General features: G+C 43.0%; 1 protein-coding gene across 1 annotated transcript in view; it reads right to left on the bottom strand.

Annotated features, from left to right (window-relative positions):
- Positions 1–6303: 6303 nt before the first annotated feature.
- Positions 6304–24143, bottom strand: part of SNX18 (sorting nexin 18) — an 81301-nt gene continuing 63461 nt past the window's right edge. Inside the window, exon 3 of the mRNA XM_073890913.1 lies at positions 6304–6520. Coding sequence (XP_073747014.1) covers positions 6455–6520 — 66 coding nt within the window. The 3' untranslated portion in view covers positions 6304–6454. The remainder of the gene's footprint in view (positions 6521–24143) is intronic.

Consider the following 24143-nt stretch of genomic DNA (forward strand, 5'->3'; position numbering starts at 1 on the left):
TCAAGGGAGGGTGCTTCCAAGAAGCTGTTTTGACACAACTGCACTTTTTCATTTTGAGCGAGTGCACGCGCGCGCACACAGGCACGCGCGCACAGCGCTCGGGGGTAGGGGGCAGAGGGAGAGAGGGAGAATCTTAAGCAGGCTCCATGCCTAGCATGGAGCCCAATGCAGGGCTCAATCTCACAACCCTGAGATCAGGACCTGAGCTGAAATCAAGAGTCCCACGCTTAACCAACTGAGTCACCCAGGCGCCCCACAACGTCACCTTTTTAAAAAATATTACCAGGTATTTTTAACTGCCTTATCCTGACCCTCATTCCACCCCATGTACCTCTTCATCTACCATTTCTGTTGAAACCTGTTGGCTAGTACGTGCTGTTTGTATTATATTTTCCATCTGCCCTTTCTGCACTCCCCAACCCTGAACATAACCCACCCCACCCCACTTTGCTCCATTCCTCACTGTTGATAGGAACCAGCAAAATCCCTATTTACTAGGAAATTGCTTTCAATAAAGTATCTTAAAATCCACTCTTCTGACCCCAAGGACATTTGATTAAAATGAATTCTGATATTAACACTTATTCTAAATGGGCAAAAGACCAATAGATAATATTTCATTCATGATTCATTCATAAGAAAATTATGAGGTTCTTCACAGATTTTTGAAGGTAGTTCTGCATTTATTCTGTTTCCAGCTTCAAAAGGCTCAAAACTCTCCCCTCAGTTCTCTCACATTCCACAGTGTCTGTGGTCTGTCTTCTCTATACAGGGCCTGCTCAGACTCTTGCTCTTTTCCAGATTGGACAAACGAAGTTCATTTATCAATTGCCTCATGCCGGCTGTTTCACAGTGAATTCCATTTGCATCTACCAATGAGTAGCTTTGATCAAGTTGTATATTTGGACACACCTTTCATTAATCTGTCTTAAACTTTAAAGTAAAAAATAATGCATTTGGTGACAGCCTCACCATTCGATTTGAGGCCATGTGTCGGATGGCATAGCCGCTAATAACACAAGCTGCCTGGTTCTGAACCTTAGCACCATCCACATGCATTGCCAAGTAATATTGAGTAAATTGTTTAACCTCTTTGTGCCTCTATATGTTGTGAGGATCAAGTGAGTTAATATATGTAAATATATTATATATGTAAATACATTACCCATGCTTATTACATGTGTCAAGTATTCTTTCAAATTATATGTATGTGTGTATATATATATATATATATATATATGTTAGCTGTTATTTTTACCAATTTTAAATTGGGTACATTGTTTAAATAGACGTTTCACTTAATAATAATAAGCTATTGTTTTCTTTTTTCTTTCTTTCTTTTTGATGCAACCCTGGTGGTCGGGATTGTGGTTGGGACAAGAAGCAGAATAGGACTGGGGAAAGCTCTCGGGCTTGCGTGTGGCTCAGGTGTGAACAACGCACATGTTCACGGGGTAGTTTTGTCAAAGTGCTACTGAAGGAGAAAATGAGAGATGAGTTGATGTTTCTCTCATGAGTATTACTCAGAATCTTTTCTTCATTGAAAATGTAATTACTTGATTTGTTCCCCATACCAAAATGTTCCACCGTCAAAATGACTACACCAAGAAGACCTCATAGGAAAGGCAGGTGCCCAGTTATTTAATGGGGAGGCATTGTCATGCTGCGAAACTGCAAAGGGGAAATGGGTCGACTCAGAAACCCACCTCCCAGGGCCGGCCCACGTGCAAGTGTGCCAACTGTGCAGAGGATGGGGAAGAGAGCATGCCCCCGAGCCTGAAGCTATGAAACTTAGAAGGATAAAAACCAGGCATCTGAGCACAGGGCTCTGGTCTTCCACCCAGAGTCAGCCCCGTCTGCCACAGGTCAGTTCCCTGGGAAGCAGACCCCAGAAGCCCGAGATGTGCATGTGGAGGGCTTATCCAGGAGTGCTCTTAAATGCACTTCTATAAGGGGGTGAGGGGAGCGGGACAGGGCAAGGGGAGAAGCTGAACTGCCCTGCAGTTGGGGCAGAGGCCTCAGGGGATTCCCTGAGGAGCCCTGGAGCTGAGACTGCCCCTAGAGAGGCAAGGGGCCTGGACCTTATGCCCCACACACTGAATAGCCAACACTCACTGGACGCAGGCTGCCCCAGGCAAGGGGCATGGCCTTGGGCAATGTGGCTCTCTTTGGCAGAGGCTAATTCCCAGAGAAACTCCACCAAGTGCTTCAAGTGCTTCATGACCACTCCCAGTAGCAGGGAGCCAGAGGGCCCCATCCTGAAAGTAGCCTGGGGCTGAGCACCACTGCATACGCCACCCCCATTGATGGATGGCGAATATTTTCCATTCCTGAAATAGATGTTGCAGTTGATGACCTTCTGGGACTGTGTGGCAAGGTCACTTCAATAAAATAAAACAAGGCAAACAGCAAGAAAAAAGAATACCAGGAAAAGCTCCGGGGATGTGTGCCCCTCCTCCAGCCAGGGGCAGAAGATCAGAAGCCCTGATCATACAGGGAGGCTCCGAAGCTGAAGCAGGTGTTTTAGAACTTAGCAGCTTTTACGTTGTTTTTATTATCTGTATTTATTTTCTTATTTTCTTATATTTTCCCTTTTCACAATGAAGAGATGCTAGCATTTTAAAATGAACTCTGTGAAAGAACACAAGGGAAAACAAGGGGCCTGTTTCTGTCCTTGTCTGGCTCAGGAGATGGGGGACAGCATGTCTTCCAGGCTGAACGAGGCAGCGGCAGATAAACTGGAAATGGGAGAGCCCCAGGAGGAGGTGGACATTCAGAAAGGAGCAGGGATCCCTGGTCTCAGGCCCGGAGGCCTCCTCTAGTCACACCGTGGAGGCCTCTATGTCTTCTTTAAAGGCCTAAAGGGTCTGTTTTATATTCCAGTGCCAAGATTTCTGAAGTAATATATATAAAATTTGTATACATCACGAGGGTTACATTAATTACATTAATATATTCTATATTATATGGTATATATTATATATAATGAATATACATTAATACTTAAGGTTTCTGATTATTACGCCTTTAAGAATATTCTCCACCAAATGGCCCAGATCAACAAAAGTATTTTTTGAGACTCTCAAAACCACAAAATATGTTTATGACTACCAATAAGGAGAAAAAAACAAAAGATGTTCTGGACACCAAGTTCAGAATTTAATCACTATGGAATTATTTTCTGGCCGCTTTAAAATTGCAAAATTTTAAGTTCAATACCTTATGGTTCTATTTGTAGCAAAAGGTTAAAGTTTTAAAGTAAATTCAATTAATAAATTTCTAGTGCACTGAAACAAATACGCTGATAAGCATGAATTAATGTAAAAATATTTTGTGAATATGAGGTCAATAATTTTTAATATTCCTAAATGGAGTATGTTTATAAAACAGGTTAAGATGTATTATATACCTTTCAGATTTGTAGTGCTTTGTATTTTAATCTGGGGTTTGATTCCTTCATTTCAATCACAATGTTTGCAGGTTTTATAATGTTTGAGGGAAGGAGGTGCTTGGAAATGGTTTTATCCTCTAGAACGCCGGACTAAATTGTTTCCAGGCTCCAGTATACTAAGCAAACCCCAAAGGGAAACAAATACCTCCATTAGAAGGAGCCCTGAGGCACTGCCTTCCCTTCTTGAGTCTCAGTCCTAGGGCAAGGCCAACCTTTCAGAAGTCCTAACTCGCAGAAATAAATCAGATCATGGATTTCTTCTTCCACACGCCACTGTCTACCTCCAGCAGAAACTTGATTTAATGACATGAGGAAGTTCAATGTCAAACATGTTGCAATAGAGATATCCTGATTGGAGGAGGTACATACATGTGTACTTGGAAGTGGTCCCCCAAATGGACCCTTATACCCATTTTACCTCCCACCTCCATTGGCTTCTAAGGACCTCCAAAGAACCCATCAAGCCATTGAGAATTGAAAACCACACTTCCAAATACTGTCTGCTTTGCACAGGGCTGTTGTCAGGTTCAAAATGAGATTCTAGCCATGAAAGTGAAGAAAAAAGGATTCTAATTACCTAAGGATGCTTCTCTTGTTCGTAATACTTTTTACGTTTCAGACAAGTAAACCAACAATAAAATGAGTACCTCCCAACAAGACAAATAGCTGCGTGAAGGCAAAGTATATGCCTTTTCTCTCTGCATCTTTGCACCCTTTCCACAAGGTAGACACTCAGTGAATATTTGTTAACTCTGAAAAAATGTAGCCTACTATCCCGGCACACATAGTAAATTTGTGTTCAAGGCCCAGAGGAGCGCTCAGTAAGTAAGCTAGAAGGTCCTTCAAAGGATTATTTGTAAAATGCAAAATGCATAACGACAGCCAACATTTATTGAGTGTTTTTACCAGTGCTTTACATGCTTATGTTATATATGAGGACTCTACTATTATTGAACTCCCTTTCAGATGGGGAAACTGAGGCATAGAGCTATTAAGCAACTTGCCCAAAGTCATACAGCTACTAAGTGTTCAGAGCTCGGTTTCAAACAAGGAGGCCTTGCACCAGTCCAGTTCTCTGTCACTAAACCTCAGAAGAATGAAGGCAGATGCTGGTCACTGATCCCTGGAACTCATTGGCCTTGTGGGGGTCCTGTGTTCAACCCGCACAAAACCAGGTCAACTCTTGGTCCCAACTCTATTCAACCAGCTAACTCTGCCCTTTTGAAAATACAGAAACAAAGGTTTAGATATATAAATCGTCTTGCCCAAATTAGGTGACTAGGTGTGGTACCATCACAGACACTGAACCTTTTGGTATCTAAATTATCAGGCCACACCTTTGAGATCTAAGTACGTTTTGGTGAGTGAGTGAACGGCTTGTATTCCATTACGTCTTCTGTGAAGCCAGCACCTCTGTTTCTCAGTCCTTCCATTTGTAACTAGAAGCAGGATTTTACTGATCCAGGGTAAAAGACTCACGAGGGGCACACATTAAACTTTGTAAATTCTCAGGTTCCATCTTCAGACTCAGGTTCACCAGGCCTGAGGGTTTTACCCTTGTAGCTAGCAAAACAAGTGATTCCAGTATCAGAAAGATACTGTCCTGTATTTGGAAGGAATACTTCTTATCTGCCTGAGGCTTGGCTAAATAGAAAGAACTTGTGTATTTTCTTTTCAAAGAAACCATGACATTGGGACGCCTGGGTGGCTCAATTGGTTAAGTCTCTGCCTTCGGCTCAGGTCATGATCCCAGGGTCCTGGGATCGAGTCCCGCATCGGGCTCCCTGCTCAGCGGGAGCCTGCTTCTTCCTCTGCTTGCCACTCCCTCTGCTTGTGTTTCCTCTCTCTCTCTCTCTCTCTCTCTCTCTGACAAATAAATAAATAAAATCATTGAAAAATAAAAAGCATAAAGAAAGCAAGACAAATCCACTCAACCTCACCGCCCCCCCTCCCACCCCCTGGCTGGGACTGGGGGGGTGAGGGAAATGAGGAGCAGGCCCCTCTGGTAGTCAGAGCACACAGCTGCTCTGTGTAGCTCAGCTTCCTTCTCCCTGGTTTGGCTGGACTCCTAGGAAAGGCCACACAACTAAGAGGGAGCCTTATAGCCTCCTGCCCCCAGCCGTCATTCAACCATCCTGTCTGCCAGGGAGGGGGTGTGGTCTGACGGCATTCAGGCCACCAAGATGCACAGACAGGCTGGGACTCAGTTTGCAAGGCCCAGTTTCCATCCCCCGCTGGTGCCAACAGCTCACTATGGTTATAACCCTCCAGATTCCTTCAGAGGAAGCCAGTTATCTGCTAGACTTCCTTTGTTCTTCAGGGCTCTCTTTTGGCATCTCTGCCAAGGACATGTTTTGGCTGGATCCACTACCCAGGCCTCTGCACATCCCTGGGAAACTGAGCTAAGAGAAACACGGTGCAGGAGGTAGATGGGGAGCTGGAGTTTTTGTCTGCTTGAATGCAGGGCCTTACAATGGAAATGTGTACCATCGGTGACCAGGTGCCCATTGGACCAGTGACCAGCATCTTCCTGAGACTGCCATGAGCCCCTCCACCTTTTCAGAGACTCGATTGCAGGCCAGAGCAAAAACAAGGCGAGCCTTTTTGGGATCCCTGATTAACCCTTCCTGTGCAGTGGGGAGTGAGGGTGGGGTGGAGGGTGGTTCTTACCTCTGTTAAAGACAGTCAGTTACTGTGCAATGTGCACTGCCCCTGCTGGGTTTTGCAGTGGGCGCTGAAACTCACAGATCACAGCATTCAATGATAACAAATGGCTAGGGCGAATGTGGCTCTTCCCCCAAATACCTGTACAACATAATCAATCCTGCATCCTCAGCCAATGTCCCATCTTCTCAGGAAAGCCCTGTGCATCATTGTAAGTCCAGTTCAAATTCCTCTTCACTCAGATTCCTCCTTTGAGTCCTAAAGGGTCCGTCAGCTAATGGCAATGATTACGTAGCTTGTTCAGATGTTTGATTTGTGCTGACGTCTCCCCAGTCTCTTCTAGAGAGAAGGAGGAGTGTCTTTCTTATCCTTACCTTCACCGTGGCAGCCAGAAGGGAGACTTACCTACAGTAGGCATGTAATAAAATGGAAGTTACATTAATAACAGCCTGTGGAGGGGAGAATAAATTCAGTCATGAGAACTATAATATTCAGCATTTATTTCTTGGCAGAGAGAGAAGTGAAGAAGGAATTGGCCAGATTGTTTTATTTGGAGCCCTTCTGAGCACATACTAAGTGAAACATCTAGTGAAACAATAGCCTGGTTTAATGGTATGAACTTTGACTCTGGGATAACCGATCATCATTAAAACCATCCTGGATTTGTCTTCCTGCAGAAGAGCAGGATACTGACCACAGTTCTGCGAAGCGTTCCTTTAGGGAGATTTCTCAGCACTAAATAAAAGAGTGACTTCTCAATGTTGCAAAAGGGGCCCGGCTGTTGGTTTTGGCTGGGGACAAGCGCTGAGCTGGCTCCACTCAGAGATGGCAGGATGAGATAAACACGGCTGTATGATGTCACTGAAATAGTCTTATTTTCATCAGAAGCTAAATTCAAATACCCTCAGGGAAATGGATTATTTTGTTTTGCTTTGAATTACTACAGCTTTCTAAAATTCATTTTTGCCTCTGTAAGTGACGGGATATTCCAATGGACTCCAAGTTCCATGGAGAGACACTTGGAAAACTGTGCTCCTCTGGGTGCCTGAAAAGAGCACTCAGCAGTGACTGTACAGCAGTAGATTTGCAACCCGCACCCTGCTTTCTGCACCAGATGTTGACTGGCATGTCTTTAAGGCCTTAAGGTCCTAGATTCAAGGGTGGTGAGTCAGAGTCCATACTTGGCTCTCGCTAGAGTCACTGGATCCAGACCAGAGTACTCAGTACTCTACTGACTAAAGAAATGGTGGGTCAGTATTTAAAATGAGAAGAGGCTCCAAGAAGAGCAGTGAGGGTGCAGAGTCTCCAAAGTACCCCATTCCCCCCACTACCCCCCAACACACACACACACACACACACACACACACAGAGTTCTCCTCCACATCTCTCCAAAACCCCAAGCCATCTTGTGTAAGCAATCTGGGAACATTTAACTTTAGAGAGAGAGGTGATCCAGACACTAGCTTGGGTCGTTCCACCCATGTTCACAGAACAGGGACTGGGGTGGGGGGGGCGGTTCTCCAAGCATAGCAGAATTGGGACAGATTTGTCAAATCATTCATCTGCAGAGGTGAAACCTAATGCCATCACCAGACGCTGCCTGATTGTCATATAGAGGATGGGTTAACTGAGTAGGATCAGAAACCAACTGATTCCACTCCTACTGCTGCCACTCCTCTGATTCTGCTTCCCTGTGTTTCAGTTTCTTCCTCTATAAAATGTAATTACAAATCATAACCCCATGGGACTCTCTAAAGGATTAAATGAAATATTCCTCGTAAAGTGTTTACCATGGTAAGAGCTTAATAAATGTCAGCTAATGTTATTTGCTAATTGGTCTTCAAGGAAATTCTCATTTTCCTCCATAATGCAAGGATGGATTGATCTCTCAGCTGAGAGTGATTTTGCCTTCCTGTGCTCCTAGTTTCTAGGCCTCTCTTTTAGGAATTCGAGCTCATCATTTAGTCCTAATATCTAAACGGGATTAGATGTCCATGAACTCTTTCAAGAGAGCCAAGTCGTACGTAACTCAGATCCCAGCTTTGTACAAACCACTATGTTAGTTGCTGTGGAAAATATACAGTGAGCACTTAATGTTTTAATCAAATGATTTCTGGCTTCAGCAGGCAGGAGGTTCACCAAAAGTAAATGCAGCACACTGGGCACAGTGTTTATAATAATCACACCATAACTGGCCTGATGAATGTGAAAGGTTCTAACACAGTGACAGGAATCCAATTGTCCTTCAGATTTATTAAACTGTATGTGATCATTTCAAATTCATCTTAAACATCTTTACAGTGACTTATACTCTACATAGACAGTCGGAGTCAGTGGAAAAGTGGACACTGAGATTTGAATTTGATTAAAGTTGATGTAAAGCTTGCACTTTGCTGGACAGCATTTGTACTTGTTAACATAGTAAATGGTCATTTTTCTGTCTCTCCTGGAGGGCCAACTGCACGACAGGAAGAACATGTATCTTAGGCCACAAATAGGTATGATTATACCTGATATATAGGGACACTGAGGTTCAGAGATATCAAGGGACTTTTCCAGAGCCAGGATGCAAGTCTCAGAAAAAGACCTTTAAGTGAGATAGTATTAATGAAGGATAGTCCGAAGAAAGGCAGGCAGGGACAAGAGGCCCCTGCCCTAAAAGGATACCACCCTTCAAAGGATTTTACACCACCCTGGAAGGAGCCCTCCACCTTTTCCCATGTGAATAACTATCCGGTAGGTTCATGAGCGAGCGGACAACCTGATTGGATGACACGCCCATGGAGCGTTAATCAGATTAAAACAGCCCGCACCAAAGAGCCTATAAAAACCCCTAGATTTAAACACCAAATTGGCAACCCTCTCGGGTCCCCTCCCTCTTCAGGAGCTTTGTACTATTGCCCAATAAACTTTGCTTTACTATCGCTCAATAAACCTTGCTTTGCCACCCACCGCTTTTCATCTGGCCTACCTCTTTATTCTTCGAAGCGGCATGACCAAGAACCGCAGGCACTAAAGGAAAAGAAATCCTGCAACAGTATTTTTGAAAGGTCTTTGTCAGCAGCAAAGTATGAAACAGTATTCTTGTGAACCATAGGCATTTACTAAGCAGCTACTCTGCCCCAGTGGCCATGTAGGACCCTGTAGGTTGAAGATATCCCAATCTTGATGGAGTTTCCAGTGTAGGGGACACAAGTGTACTGAGGAAGTACGTACAGGACACAGCAGGGTGTGAAGAAGGTGAAAGGTGAAAGCAGAGGGTTTTCCCAAGGAAGAGACACACGAACTGACTCACAAAACTAGGTAGCTAGAGGCTCATCAGAAGAAGAGCGGTGGGGAGAAAGAAGGTCGGGGCAAAGGCACAGCAAAGGCTGGGGAACAGCACGATCAGACTTAGGTTTTCACGTTCTTAGGGGCAGCTGCTGGAGAAGGGAATCGAAGCAGGGATACTCTCCACTCTGACAGGCCAGGAAACAGATGATGACTGCTGGCCTGAGGCAGTGAAGTCATGACCGTGAAGTCATGGTCATGAAGGCAAAGAGACGGAGGTGATAGAAGAGGTGTTAAAGAGTATAGTTAACTGAATTTGGTCGTTCTTCAAGCGTGGAGGAGAGAGAAAGACAGAGGTCAAGGCTGGCATCCAGGTTTCCAATTTGAGTATTGGGGGAACTCTGGTGTCATTCACTGGGAAGGGAAACCCAAGAGGGGAAGATAATAATATAGTGGGTTTGATGACGTCCTCTCAGCTACTTTTTTTGGACCTGAGTCATTACAGATGACTTCACCTTTTGATTCTGGGAAGTTTTCTTTCATTCACCTTCCTGGTGTTTTGCTAACAATTAACTGCAAGAGGGGAAACATAACATCCCAGCTCTATTTTCCAAATGTTTACCCTGCAGTAAAACATAAAGACCACATGGACTTCAAGTGAAAGACACAGGTGCGTGCCCTAAGCACAGTGCCCAGGCAATTTGTCTTTGGGTTTGTGTCAGGGACTAATAAGCACCTGCTATATTTTTATAGCTGGGTAGTAGGACTTAATAGGACCTTGCTGAAATGATAATTACACTGCCTATGAGCCCAGACTGTAGGTGTGCATAATGGAAGCCTGCAGTAAGTCATGGGCTCCAGGAGCTCAAGGAAATCTGCATGTAGGATGAAAGTTCTCTTTCAAACAGCCTGTGGGCATTTTAGGTCTGGGTCCTCATGGTGTCTCTACTAACCTCTTCTGAAGGCCGGGGCATCCCTTCTAGAGGGACGTATCACCACAGAGAGCATGGTCAGGCCAATGGTCAGTGTCTTTGGTGAACACAGCTCTTAGTCAAGCCCAGAGCTTGATAAGGGGAGCTTGGCCTGGATTCTAGGCCACACTGGTCCCCTCACATGCTCTCTCCTACCTGATATAACTGCAGCCACTATGAGGCAGCCCCAGGGCCTTGAATAATAGCTGTTAACCCCCTCATAGCCCCCAACCCTCAGAAGGGCCCAGTCATGAGAACTTACTATTGGAGATTGGAGAATCTCTTACAACAAAGCACGGTGGAAAGTGTGTTGAATACTCACTATGTACCAGGCACTTGAAGAAACAAAAGAACAAGTCTCCATTAATAGCAATACTAGATAGGACCCAAAACACATCCCCAGGAAGGGATGGAAGCAGGGAAGCCAAATACCACATGATCATGCAAAAACTAAATTTCTTAATAGCAGGAAGAGTACGGTTAGGCTTTTATTCCTGGTTTTCATTCAGATCTTAATCTCACAGATTAAGATACGAGTTGCCCTGTTTTCCAGCTAGAGGAAAAAGCCCTTAAGATTTAAAATCAGAAGGTGGATTTGTGTCAGGAAGTACGCTGTGGAACCAGATTCCATCAGGAGAGCCCGATTCTGTTCCTTCCCTTTCCTTAACATCCCAACCCCGTCAGCCTCGGTTGGAAGTCCTTCTATGGGAACAGAACAGAGGATATGAATACATGTCTGAGGAATCCATATTTGAACAGGGACTGAAAAACATTAAGAACCCATTCTCTGTTGAGTCACTTTACAGGCGTTAGGTTCCACCATGGGAGACAAGATGAAGACAAACTCTCCTCTGACACAACATGTTCTGACATGTTCAAGCTTGAACCTTCCTGTATTATTATTTATCCAGAAACAAGCAAATACAGTCCCACCCTGTAATTTGCTAAGTAACCACAGAGGGCACAAAGCAGGATTTCTCAACCTCAATGCTATGGAGATTTGGGGCTGGATAATTCTTTCTGGGGGCCTGGGGGAGGAGGTGGTCTACATTGTAGAAAGTTTAGCAGCATCCCTGACCTCTATCCATTACATGGTAGTAGCATATCTCCCTCTGTCATCACAACCAGAAATGTTCTCTAGGTATTGCCAAATCACCCCTGGTTGAGAAACACTGATTTGGAGTGGCACTACATCTCAATTACAAGTTCAGCCAGATACAAGGGGTCAGCTGAGCATCTGACGGGCAACAGGGAACTACGGCCTGCTGTTGTAATGACAAGGACTTAGGACAAATGAGTTGAAACTCTCTCACTGGCTCAGACCCAATAAATTCAGGATACTGACTAAATAGTTTACTACAAATGTGAGAAGTGATTTGGTCTATCATCACTGCTCAACCCTAAGATCTTGCTGATTCTTTTTTACCAGGCAGAAAACTTTTTAAATAATGAGTATCATTATTATACTATATCTGTACATCAGTAGTCTTTCAGTAGCAAGTGACAGAAACTCAATTCAAGCAAAGAGAGAGAGAGAGATTGAGAGAGAGAGAAGCTTTTTATTGGGTCATGAAACAGAAAATCCAGGGGTAGAATTGGCTCTAGTTACACCCAGATCGAGGTATTCAGTGACACTAGGAATATTTCACTTCTACTTTTTGGTCATATTTTCTCCTACTTTGGCCTTGTTTTCAAGGTGCTTTCCTGAGATGGTGACAGAGATGGCCACTGAGACTCCAGGATGACGTTTTAGAAACTCCAGTGGAAAGAGAAGGTCTCTTTTCCAAGTGTTTCCAAGGTTAAGTCTCACTGACCTGACTTGGATTAAATGCCTATACCATCTGATCATGCAAAAACTTAATTTTTGTAGCCAATCATTGTAGCCAAAGAAATGGAACACCCCAGATGACCTCCCAGGCTTGTCAGCACATACTGTAATAGTGAGCCTCTAAGATGGTTCTTCCCTCCTGGTTTTCATGCCCTTGTGTATTCTGTTCTTTATTTATTTATTTATTTAAATTCAATTAATTAACATATACTGTATTATTAATTTCAGAGGTAGAGTTCAGTGATTCATCATTTGCATATAACACCCAGTGTTCATCACATCACATGCCCTCTTTAATGCCTGTCACCCAGTTACCCCATCCCCCAACCCCCTCCCCTCCAGCAACCCTCAGTTTGTTCCCTATGATTAAGAGTCTCTTATGGTTTGTCTCCCTCTCTCATTTCATCTTGTTTTATTTTTATGTGTATTATGTTCTTGAGTGTAGGCTGGACTCATTTCTAATGAACAGAATACAACCAGAAGTGATGGGATATCACTTCTGAGATTATGTTACAAAAACATTGTGACTTCTGTCTTGCTCACCCTGCCATATTGCTCATTGTCCTGTGGAGAGGACTATATGGCAAGAAAGTGATGGTTCTATCCAAGAGCCAGCAAGGACTAAAGGCCTGCCAATAATCATGTGAGTGAGCTCAAAAGCAGATCTCTGAGTCAAACCGTGAGGTTGATTCCAGCCCTGGCTGAGACCTTGCCTGCAGTTTTACAAGAAGTCTTGGGACAAAGGCACAGAAAAGCTGTGCCTAGATTCCTGAGGCAAAGAAGCCATGAGATCGTGTTTGTTGTTTTAAGCCAATACATTTTGGAGCTATCTGTTATACAGCAATAGACAACTAATACAATGTACCATTACCCCCCCCACCCAACACACACATACACACCCCCAGGGACATAGGAGAGGACCGCTTCACCAAACACCATGGTCTGAGATTGGGGGAGGCATAGCCCAAAGGCATTCTGGTGTTCAAAACAACATATTCATTATAACATCCAATTCAGGTTGTTTGGACTGATCGAACATATAAATTTCCCATTAGGCATCTGCCTTCGGCTTGGGTCATGATCCCAGGGTCCTGGGATTGAGTCCCATATCAGGCTCCCTGCTCGGCAGGAAGCCTGCTTCTTCCCCTCCCACTCCCCTTGCTTGTGTTCCTGCTCTCATGCTCGCTCTCTCTCTGTCAAATAAATAAATAAAATCTTAAAAAAAAAAATAAGGAAAACACTCTCTGACACTCTCCCCATAGGGAGAAAAACTGGACTTTCATGTGACTGCATCGGGAATGGGTTTATACTGACCTGGCTCACAAGAGACTTTGCAAAGCCACATATCCTGAGGGTGACGGCTGAGAGCACCATGTTCACAACATTTTTTTTCTTCATTCACCCCTGGAGATGGAAACTGCGGGACACCAAGTTTGAGTGGAACCTTTTTGTTCCTTTAAACCTGCCTGCTCTGGATTTTTAGTTTCCACTATTATATAAGCCTTGACTTACTCCTTGTTGACAGGGACAGTTTATTTTCTCTTCCTATTAAACAGGTAATTGAACAACCTAAGAAGAAGCTGAAATATCAATGAGTCTTAGCCATGTTATTATGAATTTGTAGTTCAATTTTGAAATAGTGGCATTGAGGTCCTGACTGAAATTTCTCTTCTAAAATGTCCCTGAAGCACTAAGATAAGGTAGTTGGGGGCTCTGAATTACTTTAGGTGCTCTAGAACATGTGATACGTAGGAGGGATTTCCCCTTGTTTGCTCATTTCTAAGTCCTCGCTTACCTTGTCTGGATCATGGTAAATACCTTGGGAAAAATAAAGCCTCCATCAAGTATTTGATCACCAGAAAGAGCAGAAGGTAAGTACTAAAGAGACTGTGACTTGCTGATATTAACCCACTGGAGCCCAATTCTGTCCACATTGCCCATGATGACAAGTCACAAGGTGGAGAGATTTTAGGGAGTGACTTGAGAACCAGTACTTGAGTACTAGAATTCACCAGTAGTACTCATGAGTAGTATTACTTAGGACCATTCACACCTTATTATTTTATGCAGCTTCTACATAGTGTGGTATCTGATACTCTAAAGCATGCAGTTGACTGATTTATTTCCAGGAGAGTTAGATCTAGTAAAATGGTGCACGTGACATTAATAGATTTAGTCAGTGTATATTTTTAGATTAATAGTGGCTCGATGGGTTATCAGATACCCATGATCCTTCCATCAACATTGAGACCTTCCCTTTACATTTCTTTATAATGAACTGAGCACACTTTAAAGATCTGCTTACTCAAAAAAAAAAAAAAAAAAATTCCTATTGTGTTTCTCTGACCTAAAGTTAGTGAAAATTTCAGATGCTGAAGGAGTGGGGAAGAAGGACATGTCTTCAAATAAGATCTTTGAAAACCCAAAGATTCCACCCAAGGACCAGGTTGGAAAGACCCTTATTTGTCTTTCACTGTATAGTTCTCCAAAACAAAGAAAAAGGGGGGGGGGGACTTTAAAAGCTTAAAAAAAAAAGTTTCATTGTTTAAATTTGCATTGATCCACATTTCCTGAGACCATCAGAATCTCACTAATGGCAACTGTACAGAATTCCTCTGGCTCCAACCCACTCACACATTTTTTGGGGTGTCCAGCTCCTTCAAAACTCTCCCAACTGATTGAGGAAGCTCCCAGTTGTATTCAGTGACTGTGAGAATGGAGATGAGTTGGCTAGGAATAGAGAGCACCGTTACTTCCTACAAGTTCTTGTAGCTGCATGTGGGACCTGCTAGCTCCTTCTCTCCTGCTTTGGAGACTGCTGACTCTGGGTGCCAGATCTAGGACGCTCCCACCTGACCTGTTTCAGAGACACACTGGCCCCTGTGTCCTGTGCCGCTCCAGTGCCCTCACTAAAGTATAGCAGTGCTGGGCTACACTGCATTCTGCTTTCAAGCTCCTTACAGAGATAAGTAGAGAGGCTCCTGGATCTTTTAATTTTATTACTTCATTTCCCTGGGACTCTGGCACATGTTCTGGGAGATTTGGAAAAAGAGCAAATCCCAAAAGTTCTAAACTGATCTCTCTCCAGATGCTGGCCTCTCCTCCCTGAGCCAAGTTTCTGTAAAGGACTCTCTCTGCCCTCAAGGGTGAGTCTTGCCATCCAGACTGTCTGAAAACCTTGGATATGTAATTTAGTCCCTCAAGCTTAGATACTCCCCAGTTCTTACACCAGGAGATAATCACTGTAGATGTCTGTCAAGTGAGACTGAATGCATGTGGGAAACATAATCCAGTGTGTTTGGGGAGATCCAAGGCAATTTTCTTGTGTTTATGGGCACTATTGATCTTAATGAAAGAAAACTCAAGAAACAATTAGCATTGACTGTGGAGTGTAAACAAACTAATTAAAGAATTTCATGCATATTTTTCTCTGCTTCAAACATGGCCTAACTTTAAAATATTGTAGTTTGTCATGAAGAACCAGACTCTGAAATCAAACCACCACTTAGAAGCTACATTAAATTCACAGTGTCACTTAATCTCTCAGACCCTGTTTCCTAATTTGTAAAATGGGGATAACATCACCATTATCCCACTGAATTGTTGTTAGCATTAAATAAGCTAATGAATGTAAGCAGAGCACAGTACCCAGCACTGAGTAAGAACCCAGCCAAGTGTTTGCCCATTATATGTATGGTTGTGTATGTGTACATCAGTATTTCTTTATACTATAATACAGATGTTCAAAAGCATTTTCAAACCCCTCTTGACAATGGTCAAAGTATTTATGAAAAGGCTAGTTGCTATTTTAGAGAACTGGCCTCAAATCTTGATTAAGAGTGACATTTCTAATTTTTTCCTCTACTATGTAAATAGCACAAAAGTCTCACAAATAAATAGCATCATTTTGTATAAACAATTCCTAGCTTTCTCTGCCGTGGAGGGCAGCTTCTCACAAATTCTTTAGAGAATGCTCTGGCTTGTCCCAGAATCAACCCATGCTGAGTTTACTATTCAGACCAGATTATTACCAGGCAGTTGGAGCAGTCAAATTCCCACAGCCAATTTTCTATAAAAATCCCAAGTAATTGAAATGGGAGGAAGGTACCCAGTAAAAGTCAGGGTGAATAATTTAGCACAGTAGCTGTCTGCAGCCTCTGAAGCAACATATTCAAGGCATTTTATTAGAGAGCTGATGAAGCCACTGTTGTGTCCAGAGCATCCTGGCTGCCACCCACCCATTTCATCAAAAACAAGGAGAGTAGCAAAATGAGCAGCCAGGGGATCTAGGATTAACCCTTCTCTGATACCTGAGTGATTCTATGAATGCCAGAAGTGAATAGTGACATTGTGTGTGATATCTTTCTAAAGGTCAGTGTTGAGAAACATGACTGGCCACAGGGGTCACTAAACAAGGGTGCTGCGTCCCCTCTCAGCTCTATAGATCCCTTCGAAGGGGAGACCCATCTGCTAGGAATAGGGATAAGCTGGTTGCTATTTTAGAAAACTGGCCTCAAATCTCTATTGAGTGACATTTCTGATTCTTCACTGTCCCTATGTAAGTACAACAACATTCTCACAAATAAATGCCCTCTATCTGTAAGCAGGACCAGTCAGGAGTTGGGGACACAAATGGCAGAAACCCAACTCAACTTAGATTGAGTAAAAAGGGAATTTGTTGACTAATGCTGCTGATAAGAATGCAAAGTTACTCACAGGATTGGATGAAGCTCTAGATTAGAATGGAGTTCACTGGATCTAACACCTGGAAATCAGTGACCCAGGTGAGAGTCTCTGTGTCTCAAGGGCCTTACAGTCAGAGTGGCAGAAGTGGACATCCAATACCAGAAAAGGGTGTTTGGAAGAGTAATGTGATGGGTAATCAAATCAAAATGAGAGGTTCTGGAAGTTCTGTGAGCTATTCCAATTACCTACAAGTTCATAACAATCATTTAAAGAGTTCAGTGGTATAAACCCTATGTCCAACTGTTACAGGTTGAATTGTGTCTCCTACTCCTCCATCAAACTCATATGTTGAAGCTTTAATTCCCTCTACTCTTCTCAATTCTCAGTTGAGACCCCTGTAATAAAAGATAGATTAACAAGAGAAAAAACAAAGAAGTTTATTAACATGTATATGTCATGTATACATGTGAGATACCCTGTGAAAAACTAGTAACTCTCCAAGGTGGCTTAGAACTCCAGCTTAAATTCCCTCTTCAGGTAAAGACGAAAGAAAGGTGTGGGAGGAGGCCAGTTATGGGGAGGTTACCAAGAAAAGCAAGGTAAACTTTTGTTTACACCAAATTAAGGTTTTTGTTACACCCATTTAAGTGGGTACCTTCTCCATCAATAAAGTTCTCTTGTGATTTAGTCATCCTTCTCTTCCTGGTACAAAGAGGGAGACACCCTTACAAATGGAAAGTTCTTTTATAAGTGCAAATGTCCCTTACAAAGGGGTAACTTCTACTCTATTTTCAGGACTTCTACTATGCCTGCTGTTTCTCAACACAATCAGCTCAAGGGGCACCTGGGTAGCTCAGTTGGTTGGGTGTCAGACACTTGATTTTGGCTCAGGTCAAGATCTCATGGTCATGAGACTGAGCCCCACATCAGGCTCTGTGCTCAGTGGAGAATCTGCTTAAGATTGTCTCCCTCTCCCTCTGCCCTTCTTCCCCATGCTCACACGCTTTCTCTCTCTCAGGAAAAAAAAAAAAAAAAAAGGTTAAAAAAAAAACCAACCAGCTCAAAATAATCCTTCTGCCAAAGAGGCATATTTTGGGTACTCTGTTACCCTTCAGTATTTATTCCTCTGGCTCTTTTCCTGTGAGGTCATCTCTGGCTGACCATGTCCCTCAACTGAAGATTACATCTTCTCTCAAGATAGTCCCCTCCTACATGACTCTCTCCTTCTCTCAAAGTCTCAGACCTAGGGATAGTCACAGCTCTGCTGAAACCAGCCCTGGGCCACTGCACTATCTCTTCTGCTTCTTCTATGCCCACACTTCTGCAAATAGTCACTCCGTAAATAAACCCTTTCCAAATCATTCCAATTTGAGTATGACATCTGCTTCCCCAACTGATAGAGCTCTCTATAAAACAGAGGTGGAAAAAACTAAAGGACAAAGCCTCCTTCTCTTCTCCACCTGGAAAAAGGACCATGGATAGTTTCCAAAGTACATCGGGCTCTAATACACAAAGTCCATGCCAGATGAGAGATTTTTTTAACATGCCATCTGTCATTAGAAACCCCTTGCCTAAAGGTTTATTTCCTTTGGAGAACTTCTTTCACCTTTGCTTTCTAATTATACTTATACCTTAGACTCTTTGTGGCCACAGTATTGGGATCAGCTTATTGATTGAAACCTCTTTGTGTCTGATAATTTTGACTGTTCAATATTTTCACCTGTGCCACAGTCAGCAATGTGCCATGGTTTTGGTTTTGTTTTTTTCAGAGTTCAATATCTGAAAAGTGAAAAAAGCTCTATTCTGTGGTGTGGATTTTATCTCCTGGGGAATCAATACAAAGTGGAAACCTTTGGGATTTCCTTTCCTTTTGCCAGTGACCTCAACCCCTTCTCTCATTTCACTAGTTTTGAATTTAATCATCCTCTACTCCAAAGGCAAACTGCCCATCTATGTAACGTCTACTATTTACCAGGCATTGCACATTATTTTCATTCTCAAAGCAACCCTCTGAGGCAGATCTAAGTATCCCCTTTGTATAACCAAGAAGACAGGCTCAGGAAGGTGATCTGTCCAACAGGATACAACCAGTAAGTGAAGGCTGGGAAGGCACCAGGTAAGGGACCCCAAAGAGTGTGACCCATGCCACCTGGGATTCTGCTGCTGCCTGCTCACTTCTCCCGCGAAGTACCTTCACCTGCATCTAGAACACTCAACAGGGAATGCTGTTCCCTCCATGATCCTCCTGACTTAGACCTCATCTCCAGCATTTCCTCCATGGCTGACTACCCAATGGGGGGCTATGGCTATTGACAGATAATAAACAGAGATATGAATAAATGCTTTCCAGAATTTCATGCAGAGATATAATCATCTCATTTGTGGGGTGTTTCTGTCTCCTAAGCTAGAACTTCTGTTTCTTGAGGGTTGAAACCATATTTCCTTTTCCTTTGGCATTCCCCCACTCAATCCTCCCTACAGTCTATTTCAGTTCTCTGCACACGGGACAGTCTCAACAGATGCCACTGACTAACTGGGAGAATTTAAAAAACTAGAAATTTGGAAAACTTTTGCTTGTGAACGGGAAGTGCACCATTCCCACCCTGCTTTTTGAAGAAAAAATTATTCTGGAGAACAATAAAAAGTATATTTTCCCTTCTTATTTCCTAAGGAACCAAATAGGAGATGTAATAAGTACTAGTGAATAGATTTATTTCCATTCAGTGCTCTGTTGTGTTCTGTCATGCCTTTATGAATTTATGAAGGAACTCTTTAGGTCAGGAATTCATCTGTTGCAAGGCTCCAGGATACAGCCTCCAGGAAAGATAGGCTTGTGGCCTCTTGGTGAAGTAACAGAGTCAAAGCACGGCTTGTGTATTTCGCCTTAGCACTGACTTTCTTTGAAGGTGGCTTTGGTGGGGTTGTTAGTTTGGGGTTGTTTAAATCTCAAAATTAAAAGAGCTCCTTCATATCTAAGGACATGGGGGACAAGACAATCGAGCTAAGTCTGAGACTCAAAGATAAAACCGGCTTAATGTGATTTAAGGGACCCGGGAGAGACTTCCTAGCCCCCTTACATCTCCCATTGGCTTGCTCCAGAACATAAAAAGAAACCTCACATTTACCCCCATCTTCGCTTAGGCAGTGAGAGCCTGGCTAAAATACAAAAATATCTAGGAAGATGCAATACTATTTTGCCTTTATTCTAAGATGCACATTTTACCCACATTTTAATGTTTCTGAATCGGGATGCATTTTTACAATCAATGTAACTTTTTAATGTATTACTGCTTCTTTATTTCCCTTGAAGAACTGTTAAGTTCATTTGTATTAAATAGATAAGGACTCCCCGGGAAACTTGTTAAAAATCTAGACACGTGTGCCCCATAAGAGCAGGTGCCAATTTGGGAGGTCTGGAATATGATAAGGAATTTGCATTTGCAGCAAGCACCCAGAGTGATCCTGAGCAGGTAGTCTGCTTCAAGAGGCCCCAAAACAGTACTTTCCTGGGTTCAGGGGAATAAGGTCTTTATGGAGCTTAGTAGTGCGAGTTTGTGAGCTTTGTCTTATGGAGGCTGCTCAGGTCCCCCATCACTGGGTCTGCATTTCAGAACCAGACACTGGGGAAAGAGGCAATCTTGGGTCCTGCATTTTCAGAATTCAATTGTGCTGTGCCATTTTTCTCTGAAATGCTGATACTTTGACATTTAAACTCCATCTTTCAAAATCCTTTCACTTTCAACCGTTTCATAGATACTTACATAAATGAACTAAGTTTCAGTCCTCCAGAAACTCACACCCTCGTGAGTGGATCTTGCAAATTGACCTGAGCCAGGTTACTCAATGCTAAAATGGGAGCCACTGAGGAATTGTTAAATCGGGAATGTTAGCTACTCTCTTCTACAAACATGTTACCCGGTTATGGTAAAAGCAAGCCACCAGCCAAATTCTGCTGCACCTACAGACACTCATTAATTAAATATTTATTAGTAAACAGGAGGGGAAAAAAAGTGGTTCATACAACCTTGCACGTAAGTTTCTCGCAAGAAATTGCCAGGATTCCAGAGGCCAGGTTCTGTCCCCAGTATAGTTAGCATGAGGCAACCAGAATTTTCCAGAGTTCATGGCTAGACTGAAGGCCAGGTAAAGGCTTACCTAAGGCATCATTCTAAGGGTGTAGGTTATAATTCTAGCTAAATATATATATCCTATTCATGCAGGAGTGGAGGGTTTCTAAATTATTTAACTAATCAACTTATCTTGAATAGCTCTGTATTTACCAAGAGATCCCATTTCTCATTTTCACCATGTTGCCTATCAAAGTCCTTTTGGAAACCTCCCTTTTTCCTTACCTGCCTCAACTCCCGAGTATATAATCAGTCACCCCTCACAACCCTGGTGCAGCAGCTTTTTCTGCCCACAGGTCTTGTCCCCATGCTTTAATAAAATCACCTTTTTGCACCAAACACATCTCAATCATTCTTTCTTGGCTGTCAGCTCCAGACATCACCAACATTCCAAAACTACATCACATAGATCCAACAAAGATCAGGCTTCTTCACAAACTTTTCTAACTGGACATCCTAAACATCCATTCTATCCACAGTTTTCCCCATAAAAATCAAAGTAGAAAGACCACGGTCCCTAGAGTCATTTACTGGTTGGGTGACTTGGACAAGTTTCTTCATCTCTGATCCTCAGTGTTGTCATCTATAAAAGGGGGGTAATTATATATCCTCCTTAGGACTGTTGCAAAGATCAAGACTATCTGGTGTAGAAGAGAGGCTCAACTAATTTTTAGTATTTGTGTCTTTTAAATCTTTGTAATTATTTTTTCTTGTTTATGAATTCTAAGGAAGAATAGGATCTATATTGTACAAGCAGTAATTTATCTCACTATCACTAGAGATCACCAATCTTTGACTTTGGCCTTAAATCTTACTCTAAACCTTTTTTTAAATTTAAATTCAATTAATTAACATATAATGTATTATTGGTTTCAGAGGTAGAGGTCAGTGATTCATCAGTCTTATATAATACCCAGTGCTCATTACATCAAGTGTCCTCCTTAATGCCCATCACCCAGTTCCTCTTTCCCCTCACCCCCCTCCCCTCTGGCAACTCTCAGTTTGTTTCCTATGATTAAGAGTCTCTTGTGGTTTGTCTCCCTCTCTGATTTCGTCTTATTTTATTTTTTCCTCTCTTCCCCTATGATCCTCTGCTTTGTTTCTTAAATTCCACATATGAGTGAGATCATATAATTATCTTTCTCTGATTGACTTATTTCACTTAGCATAATACCTTCTAGTTCCATCCAAGTCATTGCAAATGGCAAGATTTCTTTCTCTTTTTTTGATGGCTGAGTAGTATTCCATTGTGTATATATACCACATCTTCTTTATCCATTCCTCTGTTGATGGGCATCTGGGCTCTAAATCTTTTAAAATCCAGGAGTTTAGTCCTAAGGCTTCTGACTCTAGAAAAACTCCACAGCCTCTCTTATCTGCCCTCTGGTCATACTGATGTGGGAAACAAAGGCAGAAGGAAATGTAGATAAAATTAAATGTCCTTATAACCTGCAACTGTGGACAAATACTTGAGGCAGGCAGAGTATAACCTTCCTCCAGGAAGCTCCCAACAGTCTTAATGTTAATGGCCTGCTAGAGGGAAAACAACCTTGGTTTGACAATAGCAAGACCTCCATATCCTGTGAGTCTTCTTTAGCATAGGAAAATCACTTGGAACTCCCCTTATCTTTACTTCCCCCAACCCCTAAGTATATAATCAGTTGCTCCTCCCAACCCCAGGGCGGTAGGCGGCAGCAGTTCTTCCTGCCCACAGCTCCTGTCCTGTCCTGTGCCTTAATAAAACCACCTTTTTGCGCGGAAGATGTCTCAAGAATTCTTTCTTGGCCCTCGGCTCCGGACCCCAACAACACCACTCCAAAAACACACATCAATATCATGGTGAGGCCCTCTTTTTGTTTCCAGAAAGCCATCCTTTTCTATTTCTAGTCCCAGACCCAACAAGATAATCACAGATTCCATCTCTAAAACTCCCTCCTTTCTGTTTTGTGTCTGTCTGTGTATATATAACAGCCCTAAGTTCTGAGCATCATGATGGCCAGTGGGCCGGCAGGGCAGCTTTCCACTACCTTAGTCAAAACAAAGTTTAACTTCATGCCCTCAGCAACTTTTCTTGTAGGAGAAGCACCTCTTTTTTTAAGGAAACTTTATTAGCCCTAACAGGATTTTCAAATGAAGACCCCTCCCAGAAAGTTCCCCCACCCATATTCTCCTCTCATGTAGCCCATCCCCTCAAAAAGCCGAACATGGGTTCTCACAAGAGGCCTTTGCTGATCTGATTCTGAATATGGGTTTTATTTTTTTTTTAAGATGTTCTTTATCTATCCAAGAGAAAGACGATATGAGTTGGGAGGAGGGGCTAAGGGAGAGGGAGAAGCAGACTCCCCACTGAGCATGGAGCCCAGTGCGGGGGCTAGATCCTGGGACCCTGGGATCATGACCTGAGCAGAAGGCAGACACTTAACGACTGAGCCACCCAGGCGGCCCTGAACATGGGTGTTAAACAAAGGATGAGAGAGCAGAAGGCAAGCTGAGGTCAAAGTGCAAGCTGGCATCCTGCAAACCAAACCCTGCCCCCCACTCCCAGGTGAGATACTTGTGATATTGCCAGGCACTCCTGACTGCCCTAAAACTAAGGGAAGGGAAAACCAAATGGTTAGCTGATAGAGATCACAGTCCCGATGGACATGAGTCGCCATCAGTGCACCAATCAATGTCTTAGTGATTTACAAGGGAAAAAGCATTCTTATCAATAGCTTAACTTCCAGAGACCCATAAATCAATTTTCTGGAGCCCTAATATCATCCTCCCTTCCATGAATGGTGGAAACCAAGGCAGAAGGGAAAGTAAACAAAATTAAATTTCTTTATGACCTGCAGCCCATTGACAAGGACCTGAGATAGGCAGAGTATAACATTCCTCCAGGAAGCTCCCATCTTCATGTTAGTGCCTTACCGAAGGAAAAACAACCTTAACTCAGCAATAGCCAGGCCTCCAATATCCTGTAAATCTTCTTTAGCATATCAAAGTCCTTTTGGACACCTCCTTCTGTCCTTACCTCCCCCAGCTCCCAAGTACACCATCAGCCACTTCTCACAACCCCAGTGCAGCAGCTCTTTCTGCCCAGGGGTCCTGTCCCTGTGCCTTCATATAAAAATCACCTTTTTGCACCAAAGATGTCTCAAGAA

The sequence above is a fragment of the Callorhinus ursinus genome, unplaced genomic scaffold, assembly GCF_003265705.2.
Source record: "Callorhinus ursinus isolate GAN/ISIS: 27379988/994484 unplaced genomic scaffold, GSC_fseal_2.0 scaffold3, whole genome shotgun sequence".
Taxonomy (NCBI): domain Eukaryota; kingdom Metazoa; phylum Chordata; class Mammalia; order Carnivora; family Otariidae; genus Callorhinus; species Callorhinus ursinus.